Consider the following 18,606-nt stretch of genomic DNA (forward strand, 5'->3'; position numbering starts at 1 on the left):
TGGGATAACAGTCTGATGTCACTGGATCTTTAAATCAGGAATGCTAACGGCAGTGGAAGCCACATAAGGAGAGGCTCCCCACCGCACCCGGGCAGTGGCAGAGGTCACTGGGACAAAGGTTGGGATCACAGGGAACTGAAGGCACATGAAAGAGAAAGCCAAGGAATGGCTGCTTTACCTCTCCTCCCGAAGGAACGACTCATTAAAAAGTCATCATCTCTTTGACTTGTATATTCTCTTTGACTATAACTTGACCAGTTATAATCTCTTGACACACAGCTAATAGATGTATGTCAGAGAAAGGTATCAAGTGCTTCACATCTGATTAGGACTATTTTTCTTCAAACTAATTTAATTACTCTGTTAGTTTCGGTAAATAATAACTATTTAGAACTCCTGAAGAAAGCTCCCTAAATAAGATTCAACATGTGTAACTGGTATAAAAGGCTAAAACCTCTCCAAACATTCAAGAACTAAGAAGCCTTAAGTAAAATTGAGAAAATGCATCTAGACATCCTTCATGTTTTTACAGTATCGACAAGTGGGGCCCATCTCACTGCAAGATGAAGCAAAACTTCAAAAAGAAAATGGAGGTGCAGGTTACTTTTTTCTTTTACAAGCTCTTAACATAACAAATACATACCCCTCTGACTCACTGCACTGCATGGAAGTGACCATAAGCCAATTTCTTCATGCAAATCTTAAACTCTGTTTAGTATGTCAGTAAGAATTTAGATGCATCTTGAAAAGGAACACCATATATACGTTGGAAAAAAGGAACGTGAACCAACTTGCATAGTTGCAGTCCATACGTCATCTCAGTTATATAGCATGTATTAGAATTGCTCAATTTACGAGAAGCTTATGAAATACAAATTTTGTATTACTGTTCTGTTTGCAATGCGATAAAAACAATGCAATATAGTAGGCAACAAGTTTTCAGATGTGCATAGCTTGTCCATACAGGACTTACCTGGCATTAGCTTATGTTATTTTGTCATAAATAGTATCAGTCCCACACAGACACTCTTTGTCTATCCAAAACCTCTGTCACCCTCAGAGTAAAATCTTATCGCCAGCATGGGTAAAAGCCCAAAGTTCATCTTAGCACAGACAAGGAACATTCAGTCTGAAGTGAAGATGTATGGACACCCTCCTCCTATACTGCACTGCAACGCTGATAAGCCCGCCTGACCTCTACCACCACCCTACTCTCCCTGTTCGAGTGAGAGCATGCAGGGGCCATTTCCACTGTTCAGAAAGCAGAGAATTCACACACCTGGGGTCACATACCAATTACCGCAGCAGCTACGTCCCGTACTTCTGCATCTTCTCTGCCGAAATCCTCAGTTTCTTTGGTCTCTGGAAAGCGTGACCGGTCTTATCTTTTACTGGAATATCAAACCAAATGAAGGAGTGGAGGCACTCCAGGGACCTGTCCAATGCTGTAGCAAAGGAAAGAGTTAAGTAAAACCAACCAAACGGCAGAACGTCAGGGACAAGATCCTCCATCGCTGGCAGCGATGGCAAAGCCCCCACCATGAGTAATTTATATTGAATATTTGTAAGCAATGTCATCACGCTCAGCATGGTTCAGCCAGCAACAAGTACACTTCAGAGGATGCCAAGCAAGAGGGGTTTGCCCCAGTTATCCAGGTTAAAATAGGCCTTGAGAGATGGGAGTGCTACAGATCCAGAAGACCTAATTACTAGAAAGAAAACACGATCTCAACATTTTCTAGGACCAGATTATTAATTAAAATTTCCAAGTGATTAATTAAACTGTATTTGGAATAGGTAACTTATTTTTTCTTTTAAATAAAGGTATTTTCAAGTGCATTTCTGTTGTGCTACTGATACATAGGAGCCTCTTCGCTCACCCCGGGCTTCCCGTATGAATCAAACTTGCCACTGGCAGTGCTAACAGGATTCCAGCTACTGGAATCTAGGAGAGCAAGACCCAAAACTTGTAATACGTGTTTTTTCCTTTAACTTCCCTTCCTTAGCTGTATTTTGTCAAGATGCATCTACCCTTCTACTGCCTCATCAAGCTCTCATTTACCATTTTACCCACTTCCTTAGCTCTACCATTTTAACAAGTTTTAACGTTATGAAAGCATTGACCTCAGGGTCCTTAGTCAGTTTGCATTGAAATAAGAAAGAGCCCACTAATTTCTATGGCTCCATTGGTTGGTACAGCCCACATACATCATTCATTAAGCCTTGCCTGGAAAATTAACAGACGGCCCAAAGTGAAAGCGATGACCTTTTGGCAAATTTTGCTGCAATAATTTACCATATGACCATTCTCAGCAGTTCCTCCCATACCCCTGCCAGAATTTACCACTCTCCTTGAAGTCAACAGACAGAACCACACACAATGACATCCAGTTAATCTAGCATGTTAGCTTCGTGGGTGATTTGAGTTTTAGGCAGCGATAGGATGTTTCTTAGGCAGTTCCACTCTTGCTAAGTCATCCCGCCCTTACACTGCGAACTGTTGTACCAACACAGCTGTTCTTGTGGCTCCACGGCGAACTATCAGGCTGAAAAATAACATGGGGGAAAGAGTTTCAATCAGATTAATTCCTTGATATGGCTCATAATGTGGTGACACAAACAGTTTGGCACGATCCAGTGGGAACAAGTAATAAGAGACTGGTTAAGCCAGCATTTTCACTAGAGAACTGCACATCAAAACTGTGCCCACGTGCATGAGGTTTTACATTGTGCCTGACGCACAAGCAGTCCTTCCTTTCTGCCAGCTCTGCGACAGAAGTAACCTTTGCCAGAGAATGAGGTGGACTTTAGAACAATCAAGTTTTAAGCCAAGAATTTATCTACCAAACCAAGTGAAGGGAAAACTGGTGTACTTATTCTGTTAATGTTTCATTATTTGCCCATGCTTTTAACCCATCCTAAGTCATATCTACATTTGGAGGTGTGCAATGCGTATATACGACATCATGCCCATCATCCTCTGGATGTCTCTTAAGGAATTATGATGTGGACTAAAAATGACGGAACTATGAACAGCTTTGAGAAAATAAGAGATTGAGTCCCATATCTGTATATAGATATGTGTGTGTGTGCGCGTGTGTATGTACATACATGTGAGGAATGGTCATTTGTACCTAGAAAATCCAGGGCTGAACAGCTCTTTAAAAGAACATTGATTTCAAAGTCTGGAAATTCACAGGAAAAAAATCTAAAAATAAAGAGAGGAAAACGGCCATCAATGACTTTAGGAACAAGAGAATGGATATACTAGAGGCTAAAGGGATGAAAAAGCACTTAAGAACTGTTGTTTCAATAAGAGCTAGCCACTTTAAAAAAAAAAAGGAATTAAAAAAGAAAGCAAGGGGAAGGAAAAGGAAAAAATTTAAACACAGAAAAATCTAGAAGAAGAACGAACCAGCTCAATATAGGCTCAGTAAACTCAGAAGTTCCAGCAGTCTACGCTGCTCTCCGTTTACCCTACTGAGTTAAGTTTCAATGACTCACAAAGCATTTCAGCTGTTTCAAATAAATATGTACTGGAGGAAACATCAGGAGCCAACAGTACATCAGGTTCTGTCCCAAAGTAGTGCTAAATCTGAAACATGCATGGGTTACTCTGAAATAGATCACTTACCTGAACTGGAATCGCAGTTCTTGCTTTACCCCGTACCCTCAACATGCTAAAAGTTGCCGACTTTGAATTTTATTGCTATTGTTACTGGCACAGAAATTACATTTTGGCTTTTGATTGCCAGCCTTTGTCTTTCTTGCCATTACACAAAATACAGGACTAAGGGTGATTATCAACTTTCATAAAGCAATGCTGTGCAGTAACGCTTACTGACCAAGTTTTGCCAGAAAAAATAATAAGTTTTAATGAAAAATGCTTTCTCTGTCCTTTCAAATAACAGGAATCATGTTCACTGTTTGCACTTGATGGCATTGTGACTCCTTCTGTTCTCTTTGATTTGTATTGTCTTTCAAAGCAGAGAAGAAACAGGAAATTTGTAAATTACAGAAAAATAAGAGTAAACACCCCGTCAGAAATTGGCAGCAATAAGGAACTGTTGTTGGAACCATGGATTCTTTTGTGAATAAACAACAGCTACTTACCTCATGATATCCGATTCTTCGAAATATCTATCAGTTACAGTCTCAATATTCATGGGTCCTCATGCACCTGAATTTGGATTCTTTTGGCCAAGAGTGTGTATTCAGACTGCCCTTATGCCCTTGGTGTCACTGTGTCCCCTTTCCAGAGACAGAAAGAGAAGAACACAACTGTCTCTCAGTAGTAAGGAAGGCTGATTATGGAATACATATGGAGATCACATCTCAAAGAAAAAAAAAAAAGGCATTAAAAAAATCCCTTACTGTAAGTAACCATTCCTTCTTTGAGATTCCTCACTCTCAGGGGTCATCTATATAGTAGTTCAGATGAACTAAACTGAATTGAACAAAAGTCACTTAGTTTTTGAATGGGAGTGTCCATGCAAGATTTATTATGCACAAACTGATACATTTTAGTTATCCCTTTACTTAATTTGTTTTAATTTTCTTTAGTGCTATATATTGAGATGGGGAATGCAATGAGGCAGAACTTGCCATGCAGGGTAACTGCAGTACTTAAAAGTCCATTGACTAATAATTTGAAGACAGCTTAAGAAATGCAAGATTGTATCTTGGTATCTTCATGTTGAGTAATATGACTTGAATGTATATACCAACCAGACTGCTGTTCTCTATAGAATATTGGTACACAAAGTTGCAGCAGCTGGTCACGTTGAGGGTGTAACTCCATTCTTTATGCTAGTTGCTTTCAACAAGCTAATTCACACAATATTTTGTGAGAAGGAAGGTAACACCTCTCTGCATGAAAAGCTGGTGCTGCAGTCAGCAAAAGGCAGATCCTAACAAAGTTCGTAACTCGCAACCAAAGATACCAAGAATTACCTGGCATGACTACAGTGTTCATTATGCTTTAAAAGGGAACAACAAGTAGAGTTTGAACATAATCTTAGAGATAACTTGTCAAAGAGGACAAAACTCAGCACATGGGATATATACACAATACAAAGGTGAAGAAATTTATTTACCCTCTCTAAAATAAGGGTAAATTCTAATAACATTAATTTGGCAAGTCTGAATTTAAAAAAACTGCTATTATTGGGGGATGAGGAAATCTAATTATGAAATCTAACTTGCTGTTTGTCTCTCAGAGAAATTCAAACACATCACACTGGTTTTAGTGCAGTTTGTCATTATGCTTCATTCAGAAGCCTTGTTACAAATGAGGTAACTGTTCTTACTCTAGAAAAAAAATCTCAGCACAATGTTTTGCTCCAGGTACAGAAAAAGGCTTCACAGTAGGGTCTCAAATATTTCCAGGTACCCATGGCTCCTCCTATTTCTCAGCCAACAGCTGTTTTTGCACCTTGTTTTGCACTAGGACTAAACTTGCTGGGAAGTAATCTTACTGCCTTGTCTATAGCTTTTTTTTTTTTTTTTTTTTTTTTTAAATCTAATGGGTGACAGAGGCCAAAGAAATTTTGGAAGATCAGTATCTAGTTAAATGCTTTTAATTGCAAAGTGACCAACAGCCTTTTTAACAAACTTCAGATCTTTAACTGAGTAGTAGTTGAAAGCCACCAAGAAACAGCTCAGAGGTGGGCAGTTGCTGCTTCTGAGAATCACAGAAATTGGGCTTCATGAGATTTAATTTATATATTAAAATTTTGGTTTGGAGCATACAGAAGTTCCCATATAGTATTTGGAAATAAAACAGTGAAAATAAGTAATGTTTCTTGTTTCAATATTTAATCCAAGCAGACACAGACACAATTTATAAAATTATTCTATTGCATTAAAGTTTTATATAGCATTTAACTTTTATGAATGTTTTTCCTTCAGTGTATCATATATTCATATTTTAAAATATCTTTGCACAGTCCTTTGTGCAACTACATGCTAAAAATCTGCAAATGCACACTTAACACTAAACAGCACAAAAAATACATTCTGTATCCATTCATATGCAAATTTAAAACATTTCACTTGGCAGATAAACAATGAAAAGTTATTTTAAAAAAACCAGAAACTACAAAAATGCGCACGTAAAAGTCTTCCCTTTTGGATTTTTAGTAAAATACTGCTCTGTATAAGATCTAATGAAAAACTCCAGTGCTTACAAAATACTTTATATCTATGAGAAAAACAAATGCTTAAATTTATATCTGTATGAATTAAACATAATCACCTTGTTAAAATATAAAACTGAAATCATAGGGGACACGGCATAGGTCATTGCAGATGTTACATCTACCAGGACATGTAAAACTGTAATTAACTGGGCACCAGGCAGTCAGTATCATAGAATATATAAACTAAAAACCAGGGACTAATACAATATGCAGCAGCTACAGAATTAAGTGTTTAACCAGCTATATATACTAAATATAGCAATTCTACTTGAAGAGGGAGAGGAAGTCTTAGTCTGAACTAAGTAATAAATAATAAAAATTGCTGTGTTTACCAGTGTTAAGAGTATAGTGTCCTTCATAACTTTATTTCTAAAAAATCTGCATAAATTGGCTATCCAGATATGTCAACATTCTGTGATGCAAGAATCTACCGTAGTCTCATCTCCATCACAGGAATTTCTAAACAGATCTTTTCTCTGATGATCAGATAATTCATATAGGATATGGGGGGGCCAATATCTGTGTCCCATAACTAAGTTTCACATAAACACTTCTAAAACATTGGTGTGTCAGCATCGTGTCAATCTTGTGTTGCTAATGACAATAAATCACCAAAACGTACAACTTTCCCTTCATGGCGTACGGCTTCAAACCCTCTTGAGACTAGATGGCTATGAAGGGAACAACAATATCAATGTATTTAAGACTGTATATAGACTATTCTACAAGGTTTGTGATACTGAGTAAAGTGAAGTAAAATTTCTTAACCTTGTTTTTACCTCTGTGATCCTTTTTATAGGGCTTGCTGCTATTCTACAAATACTGCTGAGGCAATAACTGTTTCGGAGAAATCAATATAAAAAAATCCTATAACATGGTAACAATGTGAAACTTGGTACTACACCAAGAAATGGAGGCAAAGAACAAGGTAAGGGAACTGAAAGCAAGTCTACAGACTTGCAGATCCAACATGAAACCTGTTGGGAGGCAACGAAATGAATCACTAAAGTATGCTTTATTTCTAAGCTTCCTGGGCCTTAGAGGAAAAGTATTTTTTCTGGAACAGGTTAGAATAAAGAAGAAAAAAATGAAATTTAATCAACGTCAGTAAACAGCACCAACTGAGGCTTCAAATTTTCTCTTAGACTGAATGTCAATAAGACATTATTATTGCCTTATTAATGTCAATAAGAACGGTACGAGTGGGTTAAAAATAGTACAGGGATCTTTGAGCCTTCTTTTTTTCCTATATGAACTAAGAATGATGAAGTTACTTCTTTTACAACATAGCTCCCTCCAAAAATACAAGTCCACTTTTTGTCTGAATATTCTTATGGAACCAATAGTAACCGTTTCTGATAATTTAATTTTGCTACACAGAACTTCTATCAGAAAACTAAAAAATAAATATTAAAAGTCACTAGCAACAAAAAATAACCTACCATAGAGAAGGTTTCAGGGCGCAGACTATTAGAGGGAGAAATGGACTCTACGTAAACGTAACTTTGACAGCCATACTACACAAATGGACATCTTTAAACTCTGGCCGTTTTTCTAATTTAGAAAAAAATCAGGGTATCACTAGCATTTTAAGAGGCTTTGCAGATCTGTAGTAGCTATCTATGTTATTTTATCATCAGAAAACAATGAAATTGATAATGCTGCTAGATTAAAAAAATTAAACGTACTTTACCAAAGAGGTCTCTACTTTGCAAATATATTTTTTTATTCAATACATCCTATAAGTTAATCTCCTGGAATAGATTCTGCATCAGCAATCACTTTTTGACACTCTAGTACTAGAGATACAATAATACCTACATTTTGAAAGTTGTAAAGTTGTTGCCCTCTGGTATAAAACCTAGCAGTTCACAGTTAAAGTGAATTTGGCAGTTCCACTGTAGTTAGGTTTTAGTCACACTGATTCAACTCAGAAGGACCTGGAGAGCCAATATAAAAGCTGCATTAAAATAATTTTTTCCTTTCTGTCTTACTACACTATTTAAAAATAAGCTAGAATACGAAATGTCATACTAAGCAATGTTTGATGCCCAACTTATTACCGCTCCATATCCCTCCCAAAAAGCACGGCAATTCTGAATTAAGGTTGCCACTGTTATTGCTGCTTACCCGGTATAGTCTGTAAGCCACTGTTTAGAAACCTAGGCACAATGGATGGCATGGTAACCTTAACTCAGCATTTCCTGGCTTTTGCTAATTTAAGTCAAAATAATTAAGTTTTAACATAAATTTTATACTTTTCATAACAACCTGAAAATCATAGCAAATAAAATGTATGTCATTCTATATTATACTTAAAGTGGCTGGTCTTTTTAATAGAGCTTTCTGATTTTTTTAAATGATAGAACATAACAGTGGGGGGAAGAGTTAAAGATAAAATACACCTAGCTACCATATTTATTCTGAAGATTTTGGTGCGCCAAAATTGACAGCCAGCTTTCTTGGCTTTCGCTTGCTGGAAGTGTTTGGTGTTGATTTGTTATGAGGAACGCTTGGAGTAGCCACATTGTCTTGAAATGAAACAGTGGATTGAGCAGCTTGAGGAGATTTTAAAGGAGCTGAAGAACTATCTTGCTGAATGTGGTCAGAAGACACTGGCTGTTCATTCTTTAGTGGTGCAGCTCGAGGGGAACTCTGAAACTCCTTGAGCTCAAAGTTTTTCTTGCTAGCAGCCCTTTTTTTAGTTACCTTTAAATTAAATAAATATTATTTAACAGAATGCATTCTCAAAAAACTGCAAATATTCCACTTTTAGAAAACATGCATACAATTTTTTTTACAATAATTTTCTAATACTAAATAGTGCTTCACGGTGAGGGTGTTGTTGCATTCATCATGTAGGCACATTTTTTACAAAAATAGAATATTAAGACAAACCTGCCAATCTTACCTGCAGAGGTATAAACTGGTTGTGAGAACCAACTGGTATAGTTCCTGCAAGAGACACATTTCCTGGATAGGAGCCAGGATAATAATGTTTAGGCACTGGAGTTCCCCAGGACACTGGACCAAACATGTGAGATGATGGAGGCATTATATTAGCTGTGAAAATAAGTAACTTTCAGCTCTTTTTCCTCAGAAAGAGGATACCGACTCCCCAAAAGCCCAAAAGTACCCCAGCTACATTTGTTTGCCTGTTGTTTCTCTTTCCAATAAAGCCTCATATTCTCCATATTTACTTGAAAGTAGTTAAGTGTTTATTTATTATTAAAAAAATCCAAACAGTTCTGCTCTTACAGAACTACACCTAGACGACAGCACAGTTAAGAGCACTAAGTCACGGCATCTGCATTTGAGAGCACATATAACTTAGGATCTTCACATCCTTAGCCGAGTGAACTGTGTTAGTAGAAGGTTGCAAGTTTAGGTCATCCTTTTGAAACAAGTCAACAATATAGAAACCCTGAGGAAAAGAGATGTAGCAGCTGCTGTATGGATTACTAGGACACTACAATGGTGCTGACTCATTAATTACTAGCTGTGAATGTGAGCTTTAGTAGAATACAAAATAGACGTGAACCAGAAATGCCACCAGGATTTTTAGCAATTTTGGGGGGGTTACTTACCATGCTAATGTTTGGCAGTGTTCAACAGGATTGTGATGCAGCACTTCAGTGAAAGTTGGTTATAAACAAATAAAAACACTAATGCATGGACAACCATTAACTATACGGGGGGGGGAAGTCCATGTAAAAATCAAGGAAGAGATTTCTTACGAGCTCTGTGGACTGGGACTATCAGCTTTGAACTAATTACTATTGTTTCGAAGGAAAAAAAAACAAAACCAAAAAACCCAACTAAGACTGAATGGACAAATACATTCTTGAGGAAAAGAAATAAATCGGGAGATACATGATTCTCTGTATTGAATTAATTTGCATATTGATGAGAAGACGTTCATCAACTGTTTTCAAAGCAGTTCAGACATACAACTACATACACAAAGACCAAAAATGGAGCTTTCTGGAAGGCATTAATTTTCACATAAAGAACTACTACAATTACAGGATATCATGACAATATTTGAAACGTGTACTAGTGAAATACTTACCAGGGGGTTGTGCAAATACTGGAGGAATAGATCCAGGTGGTACAGGAACTCCCAGTGGTTGATAATTTGGGAACACTGGTGGAGGCGGAGGTGGAGGCAAAGGGAAGTTTACTCCTATGGAACTCTATGAAGAAGGAAACAGAGGATTACAAACAGACACAATGCAATAGAGATGAAGATTTTAAAAGATTCTTTGCATCCTCACCAAACGCTGTAAAGCAAAAAGCGCAGCTTTCTCCTTTGCTTCAGCTTCAGAATGACACTGCGGTCCATGAACCAACAAACCATTTGATAATTTTATGTGACAAACCGTCATGGTCTAGAAAAATGAGATAAGGTTTTTGAGGGAATTTGTATTGCTGACAAACAAACTGTGAGATAGAAACAGAGGATTTGTTTGTTTGTTTTCAAAAAAGGCAACAAAAGGAGCTAAGGTTTATTTTTAGATGGATTTCAGTGCTCAGTCCAAATGTTTAATATAGGACAGTTGAAACAAAGTTGACAACTAACTTTTCCAGAAAAAGCTTTTTACCTGTGGTGTTTTTAGGAAAGAGAAATCTGGTTGCGACATTCCAACAAGAGAACAAACACGAGAAAGTTCAGAAACAGTAGACAGCGCAGGCTGTGGACAAGCGAAAGGGTGACCTCCAGTTTCTAGTGCTGGTGTGTTCTGAAGGCCTCCAGCGCTATGAGGCCTGTTCATATAAGCAGCTGACAAAGAAAAAAAAAAAAAGCTGCATCACAAACATTTCCTGCACTGAATGGATAGGAACTTTGTTATTAGCAGGAAAAAAGCATATTTGATTTTTTTCCTGGTATTTTCATATCTGATTAACAAAAAACAGGAGACTATATATAAAGAGATTTTTAGATCTGAATAAAGAAGTAGAACTGAAAAAGATGGACATTTTATTACTATATTTTGAAAATCAGTACTATACTGTTAGCTATGTTCTAAAATGTCACTACAAGGTGAAGCTCTGAACTATGAGCTGATGTCTAAACATACCCATTTTTTTTGTTTGTCTATATTGCAAGGCAGCTCCATGGCAATCCTGTCTACTAGGGGGAGCAGGAACATCATTAACTTGGGATTTCATGTCATTCCTTGTTTCCAGGTCAGAGCCATCTATCTTCAAAATCTCTTTGAGCATCTGTGTTCCTTTCTTTAAAAATAAAATAAACCATTCAGGGACATGATGGCATTCAGATAACACTACATTCTTACTTAACTCTGAATATCGTAATCGGTAACAAAATCCGAATTTTTGTTTTCCTATCAGTTAACATTTTATCAAGGCACAGATAACAGCATCTTAGCATAAACAAATGTGTTTGTTAATTTTCTTTGAGAATAGCTAATTAAAAGCTCATCAATACGTTTAAAAAGGCAGTATGAGGTTTCATGGAGTTTCTTTAAATAGAAGCATTGATGCTAAGATAGCAGATGCTAAATTGCAATGTAATGATTCCTGCAGTATACAGACCATAGCAAATGATTGTGGTGACAGATGTTCTTCATTTGTAGCTCTTGCTTCCTTGGAATAAGTCTGCACTTCATTTTCTTTGGAAATTTTCAAAGAAGCTAGGAGGCTTTCAAGTTCATTGTCCTTCTTAAAACAAATTAAAAAAAAAAAAGGTACATCAACTTAGTGTATTACAAGCACATGCAAGAGGAAGGGTATATTAGTTTGAGATTAATTTTATGCTCATTCAGATTTTTTTCTCTTAGCTTGGGCAGATCGCAGTCATGTCTGCTCAGAGTGTGAACAGATATCCAGAGACTAAATCAAGTTTTGCATACTAAAAAGATGCAAGTATTGACTAACAGAGAATTATTTAAAGAATGATCAAGGTTATACAGGTTTGTCTTGTATCTGTTATAAACATGAATTTGCACACAAGTGACCAGGAATAACTGGAACAAAGTTGTACTGGAAACTGAAGTTTTTCAAAGAGCGCAAGAAAAATCAACTATCCAGATCCTACCTTTCCACCTGTACAGGGACCATCAACTGCAGCCTTCTGAATGACAGGCATGTTGGGACTTTCATTCCTCTTCAGAAGTTTGACATTGTACTTATTCACACCTGCAAAATTCTGAAATAAACTGCAGCATTTATTATTGAATATTAATACTCCATTACTCATTATAACACAATCATGTTAGAAATGCATCTGCAAATAGCTTTCACAAGCTAATATTCTTAGAGGATTTCAGCTTACTGAAAACCTAGCATTTGTGTTTTCCCATTACAGCATCGCTTTTAGAGTCTGAGAGGAATAGGAACATAATTTGGTATCGTCACTATACATCTTATGCACTTTCTCTCATTTTCTATCTATAAAATCTCCAGAGGAAAAAAAAAATCTCCAAAATAAAATCTACCTAGTAAAAGAATCAACTAAGATGCCAGTTAAAGAGAAATCCGGAAAATGATGAATCAGATCAGAGTAAAATGAAAAGAAGGGAATACATTTACTCAGTACAGAAGAAGTTACCTGTTTGCTTGATATTTTATTATGTGGCTGACTTTCACCTCTTGTAACTTTGGAATCTTCTTTAACTACAAAAGAATGCATTCTTTTGAAATGCTCTTAAAAACCGTAATAATAATCAAGGCTCAAAAAAATTAGTAACTCCATACAAGTACACAGGGTTGCATTAATTTGAATGGTTGCATCAAATGTTTAATTCAAACTTTACAGGTCATTTGGTGTATGCTTTTCTTGTAGGATAAAATAAAATGAAGTATATGCAATAATATATCTAATTTTATATTCTACAAATATGATCACAAGCAAATTTTCAAAGCAAAGCTGTGGGGTTTTTTGTTTTGTTTTTATATCAGATGGGTGGAAAGTCAACATAATGCAGAACAGCTTGATTAAAAGGTTCAGGATTAAGCGTGGAATAACCTAATATGCACACTAGGGACATTATTTGACAGTAACAAGTGCAATGTAGTGTTTATATAACTATAATAAACTATTTTCTGTCAATAACTACAAAAAACTCAATAGCCATTTCAATGAAGATCAGATAAAGCAAGTAGTTCTCCTAAACAAAGTTTCTAATTATAGTACTTACATTTTTTATATGGCTCCTGTTTTCTTTGCTGACCTTTAAAGCTGCTGTCATTGAATCCTGGCTTATAGAACTGATTGCCAGTTCCCAGCTTGATTTCCTGAGGTAGAACTGCACCCTAGGATTTCAAACATCAAACCTTAGCCAGAAAACTATGTATCTATCATTTACATAAGTCCCGTATGATTACTTCTTTCCAGAGCTATGCATACCCTGTGTAACAACACTTTCATCCAGAGGATTTATTTGTAACATTAACTAGAAAGTTTTCTGATCTAATGAACTGATGTATAAAATTAAGTACTTTCCTATTTTAAACCCAGGGATCTGTTTAAAGTTTATATACTAACCTTCTCATGCATGGTTTGCTGAATGTGGTGAGACTTGCCAGAACTCTGCAATGATTGCCATATGCTGCAGAATTCATCATCTTGCTTACTCTGTGCCTGACAAAATAAGAAACAACACTCCCAACAAACTCAGCAGCTATAAACTCAACTTTTGAACAGCTAATCATATACAAAGACGTTCTGAAAATCCTAAGGTCCAAGTTTAACAGTGCTCAGACGACAGAAATTTTCATACTGACACTAGTAGAACTTGCAGGTATTTAATTTATGAAATAGGTTACTGTGGTGAGTTGTGTTTATGTAACAACTTTTCCTAAGAATCACTATTAAACTGAAATGAGCTTAGTTTGTTTTGAGATTGTTTTTGTTTTGTTATTAACAGAAGTTATTAACACAGGAAAGATCACTGAGTATAATTAAACTCAGATGATAATTCAAAATGGTTTCAAAAGCATGCTCTCATACTGACGGTATTCTTAAATTTTATTATTAATGCCTTATTTTGTAAGGCTTTATCAATCAGGCTCAACTGCTTCATAACATTACAGATATACTACCACACAACTGAAGCCCAGCTACGTGAAAACCACACTTTTGAAAATCTAGAATCTAAACGAGGACAACACAGGATATTATACTGATTCAAGAACTGAGACAAGGTCTGCTCCAGTCTGCATCCGGACTAAAACATCCGATGTACTAAAACAAAACTACCTGTTAATCATGAGAAAAAGACACCCACTCTAAATAGGAGGCCAAAATAAATATTGAGATATTTGGGTCCAATACAGAATGAATCAGAACACTCACTTTATTTTTCTGATTGCCACTCAGAAATGATCCTTTATGGGGTGAGTTAGAGTTGCCCTGATTTTCAGCCCTGAGATTGCAATGCTGTCTTCCATTCAGTTGCTAAATCATCAAGAGAAAAAAAAATCAGAAGTGTTTCATTGCCTTAAATTTTCTTTCAGAAAGTAGTTTTTCTTGTATAGACTTAGAAAACATGAGACAATTCTTCTCAAACACACCTACAGCAACATGAAGTTACCCATTAAGCTAATATTCTTTAAAGAAGTCACTTATTAAAAAATAAAGTTTAATTAAACCAATGAGAGCCCCAATTCACCTGTAATTTTTCCTTCCTTACTGTATTTTCAACCAAAGTAAATCATAACCAAGAAGCCAAACTGACAAGGAAATCATGTCTTCTCTTTCTGAGCATGGACAAGCTGGCCTACAGAAGCATTACTTGGAACAGAGCTTCAAGGAAATAATTGCATCACTGCCCAAACAGACTATTTGTGGGCACCAAATGCGATGTCACTGCTCTGAACTAAATACTTGCCTCTTGGAAACGCAACTGGAGCTACTCAAAGCCAAACAACTGTCAATAAGGAACTTTTTGTCCCTTTCATTATTGGATTAACTCATTTCTCCAAAATAAGGATTATCGTACTTCTAATATACTGACATAAAAATTAATTTTTTTTTGTATCAATGAAGATAACAACCATGGTCATAATTCAGCTTCTATGGAAAAACATTTTTGTACCAATGAAAGAAAAGTCTTACTTGAGTAGGAACAAAAAGAGAGCGAGGAGAATGGTTGAGGCCTCCCAGATGCACTTTTTGCGAGCATACAGATGACAGATCAGATGGATATGAATTGTAGTTATTCACAGCTGGCTGAGGTTTCACTATGGCCGTCAGTTTTTGATTTCCCATTTCTGACCGACTACCATGAGACAGGTTAATTAAGGCACTTGATGGCAGACGATAACCTCTGGCAGGTGAGCACCTTAAGAAAAGCAAATGACATAGTTTTTTCATGTAGTTTTATTGTTGACATTTCAATATATCTGACTTAACAACACTGCTGCCTCTATGCCAAAAGATAACGATTCAAGTTTGAACAGCAGAGGCTGAAAAGTGTATCCAATATTGAAATCTAGTACCATTACACACAACGTTAATTCCATTGTGCTCCCCTTTGGCCTCTGGCTGTCAAAACCAGAAGACGACAGTAATTACTACTACTGTGAGTTTATACTGTACCTTTCAGTGCTGAGCTCAAAGAAATTTTGAAGATGAGTGAATTGTTACAGCATAGTTCTGTAGTAAATATTTCTGTAAAAAATTATGAACCAGGAAACAATATGCTTTTCTTTTTCTGAGATGAAAACTGAAGCCAGTAGCAGAATTATAAATTGAAGTTAAGCAGCATTTAGACAGTTTTATATCTTCCTTTATGATTCTGAACACTGAAGATTATCTGTGTTACAGGACACGCTCTTGCAAGGGATAGGATTGTGTTATGCTTGCTGAATGCAGGGAATAGGTAAGATTCTCCTCTAATTTCTGTCATAAAAAATTTAATTTATCTAAGAACAACAGTAAAATGAAGCCTGCTAGGTAAATTAGTGCACTTACAAGTTTACCTGCTTACTTAAATCCAGAAAAGTTATCACACTTTTTGAAACAAAAGCATTAACCATGCCTCCACCTCCTGAAGAACAGTTTAGATTTTTAATGGTGGTTAGAATTTAGCGCCTAAGTATCAATTATTGATAGTTCAGAGTCCCTCCTTCAGAGGAACACATGATTACTGACTATTTTTTACTCTATATGTTAAAGACATACTGATAACAACCTCTTTTCTACATACTTGTTTTAGAAAGACATTTGGATCTAGTGCTTTATTCTGCTGGTTCATATTTGATTTCTACAAATCAGAAGCTTCTAAATATGCAAAAAAGCCTAAAGAGCATTTCCAAAATATAATATGCTTCATAAAAATTATCCCTACTCAAAGAAAAAAAAGAAACACAAAAGAAAAAAATTGACCAACACCGTTGAGAAACAAAGTTTTAAAAAGAGGCATTAAAAATACTCAACCAAACCAAAGGCAACAATTTCATGCCATCAATACCAATAGCATGAAATGACTATGAAACCCCCTGCACAAACCTTATAGTTAGGCCTCCAAGGAATTCTTCGTCAAACAAAACTTCGAAGAGCACATCTGTTTCTCTACTGGCTATAGAAAATGAAGTAAAATGTCATCCTATATATGTAACAGTAGCTGTTTTCATCTAAATTATGTAAATATCTATATTGATTACGCAATAAATAATGAAAAGACCAAAACCTAACTAATTAGCAATAAAAAATTCCTTATGCCTTAAATGAGTAATTTCATTAACAGCAACTCAGAAATTCTTCTCAAAGTCACATATGGCTGCCCTTTTAGATATACTTTTAGCAGAAATGTACCATGCACAACAACTTATCAACCTGCATTAAAAGAACTGCAATTTATAGCAGTATGTCACAGTTGTCAGAAACTGCCAGAAGAGAGATGCTAAATGTAATGCATCTTTACATTTAGGCAGTCGGAAACCGACAGCTTTAACATTACCTTCTTGCATAATGATAGAGTAATACTCCTTTAAAGTCATACTAGTATGTAATCATTATGGAGAAAAGAATACCTCTTTAAAAAAGCTGCACTCAAGTCTAGTCTATTCAAGATTCTGCTGGATGCAAACTGAATGAGAAAGCAAGTACTTAAATGCCAGGTAAGAAAACGATTTCTATTACTAGATCTCAAACTGCTACACCCAATGTGATTCCGTAAATCCTTTTGTTTACCTCAAATAGATTTACGGATAATCTTATTGTCAAAGAAGGTATAAATCCATGCCATTTAACAGAAATGGAGTATGACAGAGTAAAAAACAAATTCCAAATAAAACAGTTTGAGACAAATCATATTTGATAAAATTTTATGCTCAATGTAAGTATTAAGGCTAATACTTTTGTTTTTATCTCTACTCCTCTTAACTTTGCCCGTATCTTCCCAGAATTTCGTTTTGTTTCTTTTTTGCAGCTTGTGTTCTCTCTCATTGACCTCTCTGCCTTCTTCATATTAAGAAGGAACAAAGAGTAAGTAATTTCTTATTCAAAGTACAGCTGTGTAACACATGAAAGTAAAATAGAATACCTGTAGGTTTAATTCAAAACAGTAAATATGTCGTTAGCGGCTTCAAGTTGCATATGCTTCATAGGTGAGAAATTTCTGTGCGTTCACAACCATTATACAAAACACTTTTCCGAAGCCTGCTTTCACATCACTAGCTGAGCTGTTATATAACTATAATGCTACAATTATGAAGAAAATATTACCTCCTTTAATTCCTATAATGGTACCTCGAAGACCAACTGGAACGGAAAAGTTCTCTCTCACATTGACAACACGGTCAAACAGCCTATACTCTGCATCTCGATCTGGAACAACCCCATTCTGTTGTTCTAATGGCTGACAATAACCAAAAGACTGTGTTAATGTTTGCAAACAAAATAGAGATTACAATCAAAATGCATTTATAACAGTATCTGAAACACACTATAAAACAAACTTTCTGAAAAAAAATTGTTTCAGAACATAGAATCTTCCCTCCTTAGACACAAAGCAAACTTTTTTTTTTCCTTGCAACTCTCACTCACTGCTTCTACCCGAGATACAGCAGTGCCGTACATGATCCAAGACAGACCAAGGGGATCAATTTAGACAAAATAAAACCATCAAGTGTAACCTGTCTGTATCAGTAACACGGGTATCTGTGAAATACCAGGCAAGATGAGCAGCTGGTCATATGTTAAGAACCGAACAAAAAGCAAAACAGGAAAGAAGAGATAAATGGAAAGTACGTTTTATTTTGCCTTCATTATACAGCCAATAAGAACTGTAGAAGCATGAAGGACAGAAGGTAGAAAAGAACTGAAAGTCAGTATAATACATGACAGAGTTTGTAGTTAGTAGAAATTCTCTCCTTTTAAAGACAGACTACCATTCTCAAATTGATTTTCTAGAAGGCATCATAAAACTTTTTCTTC

The 18,606-nt window shown here is 36.0% G+C and overlaps 2 protein-coding genes across 7 annotated transcripts in view; both read right to left on the reverse strand.

Annotated features, from left to right (window-relative positions):
- GK5 (glycerol kinase 5) overlaps positions 1-1,499 on the reverse strand; it is a 31,534-nt gene extending 30,035 nt beyond the window's left edge. The window contains exon 1 of one of the 2 annotated variants that reach the window (XM_076340985.1): positions 1,294-1,499. The gene's annotated coding sequence lies outside the window, so the exon portion shown is untranslated. Of the gene's footprint in view, positions 1-1,279 lie in introns of both variants that reach the window. The other variant, XM_076340984.1, reaches the window with a different exon arrangement.
- Positions 1,500-5,795: 4,296 nt separating this feature from the next.
- The window catches only part of XRN1 (5'-3' exoribonuclease 1), a 37,930-nt gene continuing 25,119 nt past the window's right edge, over positions 5,796-18,606 (reverse strand). For 2 of the 5 annotated variants that reach the window (XM_076340992.1, XM_076340990.1), the window contains exons 29-43: positions 17,896-18,028; positions 16,678-16,747; positions 15,283-15,508; positions 14,521-14,622; positions 13,711-13,806; positions 13,364-13,478; positions 12,775-12,839; positions 12,262-12,372; positions 11,760-11,885; positions 11,282-11,438; positions 10,805-10,983; positions 10,478-10,591; positions 10,273-10,396; positions 9,112-9,263; positions 5,796-8,909 (exon numbers count right to left, since the gene is read on the reverse strand). In XM_076340992.1, the coding sequence (XP_076197107.1) occupies positions 8,619-8,909; positions 9,112-9,263; positions 10,273-10,396; positions 10,478-10,591; positions 10,805-10,983; positions 11,282-11,438; positions 11,760-11,885; positions 12,262-12,372; positions 12,775-12,839; positions 13,364-13,478; positions 13,711-13,806; positions 14,521-14,622; positions 15,283-15,508; positions 16,678-16,747; positions 17,896-18,028 (2,061 nt within the window). In that variant the 3' untranslated portion in view covers positions 5,796-8,618. Of the gene's footprint in view, positions 8,910-9,111; positions 9,264-9,329; positions 9,625-10,272; positions 10,397-10,477; positions 10,592-10,804; positions 10,984-11,281; positions 11,439-11,759; positions 11,886-12,261; positions 12,373-12,774; positions 12,840-13,363; positions 13,479-13,710; positions 13,807-14,520; positions 14,623-15,282; positions 15,509-16,677; positions 16,748-17,895; positions 18,029-18,606 lie in introns of those variants that run through there. The other 3 variants (XM_076340991.1, XM_076340994.1, XM_076340995.1) reach the window with 3 other exon arrangements.

The sequence above is a fragment of the Aptenodytes patagonicus genome, chromosome 6, assembly GCF_965638725.1.
Source record: "Aptenodytes patagonicus chromosome 6, bAptPat1.pri.cur, whole genome shotgun sequence".
In the NCBI taxonomy this organism is placed as follows: Eukaryota; Metazoa; Chordata; class Aves; order Sphenisciformes; family Spheniscidae; genus Aptenodytes; species Aptenodytes patagonicus.